At 41.0% G+C, this 5,000-nt stretch overlaps 1 protein-coding gene across 1 annotated transcript in view; it reads left to right on the forward strand.

Annotated features, from left to right (window-relative positions):
• The window catches only part of pleca (plectin a), a 174,165-nt gene that overhangs the window by 134,468 nt on the left and 34,697 nt on the right, over positions 1-5,000 (forward strand). Inside the window, exons 8-12 of the mRNA XM_031585928.2 lie at positions 1,170-1,285; positions 2,747-2,853; positions 3,683-3,802; positions 4,026-4,121; positions 4,852-4,979. Coding sequence (XP_031441788.1) covers positions 1,170-1,285; positions 2,747-2,853; positions 3,683-3,802; positions 4,026-4,121; positions 4,852-4,979 — 567 coding nt within the window. The remainder of the gene's footprint in view (positions 1-1,169; positions 1,286-2,746; positions 2,854-3,682; positions 3,803-4,025; positions 4,122-4,851; positions 4,980-5,000) is intronic.

Consider the following 5,000-nt stretch of genomic DNA (forward strand, 5'->3'; position numbering starts at 1 on the left):
AGGAAGTGTATGGATGTTTTTCTATCTGTCTGTTTGAGACACAATGTTCTTTATTTTATATTATTTTATATTTTATATTTTATATTATATTATACAGGGACTTTTTGTGGATTTGTTAGAACAACCGTTGGAGGCAGGGTTATTACCATGCTAGAGAGTAGAGATGCCAGGTCGCATAATGGATGGTGTCTTTATCTCTAAATCCTCGAAAAAAAAAACATTTCTGTGGATTTGTTAGAACAAGAACAGGAAAATGATGAATCTCATTAACTGATGAAAAGATGTTAGTTGCAGTAAATTGAACATCACTGACTATTGCATTTAGATTTAGGTGTCATTGTATCCATTTGTATAACATGTGCTTTGCAGCTAAGGGCTGTTGCACTTCTTCTAGAGATGCAGGGCTTCTTTGTGTAATTTCTAATGCAGTTGGAGCCAGTAAGTGCATGTACCGTGAGCTGCATTCTTGGCAGTGTCTGCGTATGTTTTGATGCACACAGAGATGCGAAGTGCTCCCTGCACTCAGGGGAAGGCAGGAACAGGCCAGGCTCTTGTTAATTCTTGCCCTGTCACATTCCCAATATTGTTTCCCTCAAAGGCACGTCAATCACGAGCGGCCAGCCTCCTCTCCTGCACACTCTGATACCTGAGGCAGGCAAAGATTTATGATCTTTCAAGCAGCATCCATTGATGTGCTTCTGACCTATTTTAGTCATTGTTATGGCCCTGCTGGGAAGGGCTTTCCAGAGAACAAGATATAATCATGTTTTTATAATAATGTGTCTCTTAAAAATGGTATAATCATTTAGCCATGTGCCTGGCAAACTCTGGAGTGGATTGGTGCTGTGATCTTGGGCTCTGAGCTTGTGCAGGTCTATGCAACATCCATCCTGTGAGCTACACATTTCAGCCTTCAGTTTAGGAGCCTTCCACTTTCTACTCTCCAACTTTCTTGTTCACAGATATGGTGATTTGCTGTGGAGATATTTCAAACTTATTTTCAAACTTTCTCTGTCTGTTTGCCTGTCCTACTTGCTTCTCAATGGCACATTTTGATTGACCAAGTTGATGCAATCTACCCTCAAACCACTAAGCAGCCATTTTAAACCATTACGGATACTGCTATACTTAAACCTCTTCATTCTGTCTGCTCTGCCTGCTTGTTCCAGGCCAGCAATGATTGACATGGGAAAGGTGTACAGACAGACTAATCTGGAGAACCTGGAGCAGGCGTTCAGTGTCGGCGAGCGAGAGCTGGGCGTCACCCGTCTACTCGACCCTGAAGGTAAGAAAATCCAACCGGCTGGGCCAATTTGTCTGTTGGGACTTGTGTATAAATTAACAAGCAAATTGCAAATCAGTCTTGGATTGTATTTACTTGGCAGTGTTTCCCATGGAGTCAGGCTATAGTCCTCTGTAAAGCAGTTTAGTATCAGCGCAGTGCAACTGCCATAAAGTTCCAGCGATATTATTTCCCTATTGGAGTTTATTATTATTCATTAGTAGAGCTGATAAGTAAGGTTGTTAAAGTCTCTGTTTGCAAGAAAGTGCAGTTGTGTCATTAAGCATTAATTGCAAGTGAAATGTACAATAGAAATAAAGAGATTTTGTATAATTTCCTTTAGTAGTAGCAGTAGTAGCATTAGCAGTAGTAGCAGTAGCAGTAGCAGTAGTAGTAGTAGCAGTAGCAGTAGCAGTAGTGGCAGTAGCAGTAGCAGTAGTAGCAGTAGCAGTAGTATCATTAGTAGTAGTATCAGTAGTAGCAGTAGCAGTAGTAGTAGTAGTAGTAGCAGTAGCAGTAGTAGTAGTAGCAGTAGCAGTAGTAGCAGTAGTAGCAGTATCAGTAGTAGTAGTAGTAGCAGTAGCAGTAGTATCAGTAGTAGTAGCAGTAGCAGTAGTAGCAGTAGCAGTAGTATCAGTAGTAGCAGTAGCAGTAGTAGTAGTAGTAGCAGTAGTAGTAGTAGCAGTAGCAGTAGCAGTAGTAGCAGTAGCAGTAGTATCAGTAGTAGTAGTAGCAGTAGCAGTAGTATCAGTAGTAGCAGTAGTAGTAGTAGCAGTAGCAGTAGTATCAGTAGTAGCAGTAGCAGTAGTATCAGTAGTAGCAGTAGCAGTAGTAGTAGTAGTAGCAGTAGTAGTAGTAGCAGTAGTATCAGTAGTAGTAGCAGTAGTAGTAGCAGTAGTATCAGTAGTAGCAGTAGCAGTAGTAGTAGCAGTAGCAGTAGCAGTAGTATCAGTAGTAGCAGTAGTAGTAGTAGCAGTAGCAGTAGCAGTAGTATCAGTAGTAGCAGTAGCAGTAGTAGTAGTAGCAGTAGTAGCAGTAGCAGTAGTAGTAGTAGCGGTAGTAGCAGTAGCAGTAGTAGCAGTAGCAGTAGCAGTAGTATCAGTAGTAGTAGCAGTAGTAGTAGTAGCAGTAGCAGTAGCAGTAGTAGTATTAGCAGTAGTAATAGTAGCAGTAGTAGTATTAGCAGTAGCAGTAGTAGTAGTAGCAGTAGTAGTATTAGCAGTAGTAATAGTAGCAGTAGTAGTAGTAGCAGTAGTTATAGTAGCAGTAGTAGTATTAGCAGTAGCAGTAGTAGTAGTAGCAGTAGTAGTATTAGCAGTAGTAATAGTAGCAGTAGTAGTAGTAGCAGTAGTTATAGTAGCAGTAGTAGTAGTAGCAGTATTAATAGTAGCAATAGTAGTAATGGTAATGTTTCCATTTTCCTGAGCTCTGCATTAGGCTAACCTCTCTCTCCACCCTACTTAGATGTGGACGTACCGCACCCAGATGAGAAGTCCATCATCACCTACGTTTCCTCTATGTATGACGTCATGCCCAGGGTACCCGATGTCCAAGATGGCGTCAAAGCCAACGTGAGGCTCAGTCAGATTCTGTCCAGATACAGAACAGTGTTATGTTATTTTTTGTCAGTAATTGTTGTGAAAATGTCATAAATTAGGGAAAGTGATTTTTCCACATCGTATTAGTTACGGTATGTAAGATTAAGGGAACCATCATGACAATTGCTGATAACTGTAACACAACACTTACATCACGTGACTGAAGTGTCATGATAACAAATGAGTCATAACATGATTATATCAATGTTACGATGGAGGATTGGAGGAAATCGTTGTAAAGATTTACATAATATTTATTTATTTATTTATATCATAATATTTATGAGTTACTGTAAAGATGATGATCCTGTTTTATATCCAGAGCTGGAGCAACTGAAGTGTCATGATAACAAATGTCTTACGACATAATTATGTCAAGATTGTGACGAGGATACTTATTGATTATTGATATTGATAATGACTCGCTGTAAGGATACTATCCCTGTTTTGTATCAGGAGCTGTAGCAACTGAAGTCATGATAACAAATGTCTTACGACATAATTATGTCAAGGTTGTGATGAGGATACTTATTGATTATTGATAACTCGCTGTAAGGATGCTATCCCTGTGTTGTATCAGGAGCTGGAGCTGCGCTGGCAGGAGTACTATGAGCTGGTCACTATGCTGCTGCAGTGGATGAGGATACTTATTGATTATTGATGTAATGATACTATTCCTGCGTTGTATCAGGAGCTGGAGCTGCGCTGGCAGGAGTACTATGAGCTGGTCACCATGCTGCTGCAGTGGATGAGGATACTTATTGATTATTGATGTAATGATGCTATCCCTGTGTTGTATCAGGAGCTGGAGCTGCGCTGGCAGGAGTACTATGAGCTGGTCACCATGCTGCTCCAGTGGATGAGGCATCACATCATCGTGTTCGAAGAGAGGAAGTTCCCCACAAGCTACGATGAAATAGACGTGAGATTTGAATTACGCAATTAGCAATATCTGCTGTAGAGTGACGATAGGAAATGTAAACATTCTCTGCAAATAGCTGAATATTGTGTGGATTGATTGTAGCTATGTGGCATCTTTCAGCCCTCACTTTCCATCTCCACTGAGTCTGTTCAAGCCTTAGACTTTAAAATGGAGGCTTTTGGCATCATGTCAGGCCCTGACGGCCTCCATACTGTCCTCACAGGTTCTCTGGCGTCAGTTCCTCAAGTTCAAGGAGACTGAGCTGCCAGCGAAGGAGGCTGACAAGAACCGTTCCAAACACATCTTCAGATCCTTTGAGGTAAATATTAGTAAATATTAAGAACTGTTCCAAACACATCTTCCGATCATTTGAGGTAAAAATTAGTAAATATTAAGAACCGTTCCAGACACATCTTCCGATCATTTGAGGTCAATATTAGTAAATATTAGGAACTGTTCCAGACACATCTTCCGATCCTTTGAGGTAAATATTAGCAATATTAAGAAGTGATATTGCAGCATAACATCCCGTCATCTCATGTCTTCTCGTTTTTATAGAATTGTTTGTACAGTTGGTCATAAATAAAACTAAAAACTAAAACTACTTCTACTTCATTTTTATGAGCAATACCTTTTATATTTTATTTACATTTATTTATTTTGTCAGAGGCTTTAATCCAGTCTGAATCTAATGCATATTTATCCGATGGCTAGGTAATGATGTGGTTATTGTGATGTGTAGGCGATGAGGTGGTGATTGTGATGTGTTGGTGATGAGGTGGTGATTGTGATGTGTGTGATGTGTTGGAGATGAGGTGGTGATTGTGTTGTGATGTGTTGGAGATGAGGTGGTGATTGTGTTGTGATATGTTGGAGATGAGGTGGTGATTGTGATGTGTGTGATGTGTTGGAGATGAGGTGGTGATTGTGTTGTGATGTGTTGGAGATGAGGTGGTGATTGTGATGTGATGTGTTGGAGATGAGGTGGTGATTGTGATTGTGATGTGTTGGGGATGAGGTGGTGATTGTGCCCTCTTCTGTGTTTGCAGGGCGCTGTTCAGGCAGGTCAGATCAAGGTTCCCTCCAACTACCACCCCTTTGACGTGGAGAAGGAATGGGGTCGGCTGCACGTCGCCATTCTGGAGAGAGAGCGCCTGCTGAGGACGGAGTTTGAAAGGTAACGCTTGAGCTCGACACG

The sequence above is a fragment of the Clupea harengus genome, chromosome 19 (assembly GCF_900700415.2).
Source record: "Clupea harengus chromosome 19, Ch_v2.0.2, whole genome shotgun sequence".
In the NCBI taxonomy this organism is placed as follows: domain Eukaryota; kingdom Metazoa; phylum Chordata; class Actinopteri; order Clupeiformes; family Clupeidae; genus Clupea; species Clupea harengus.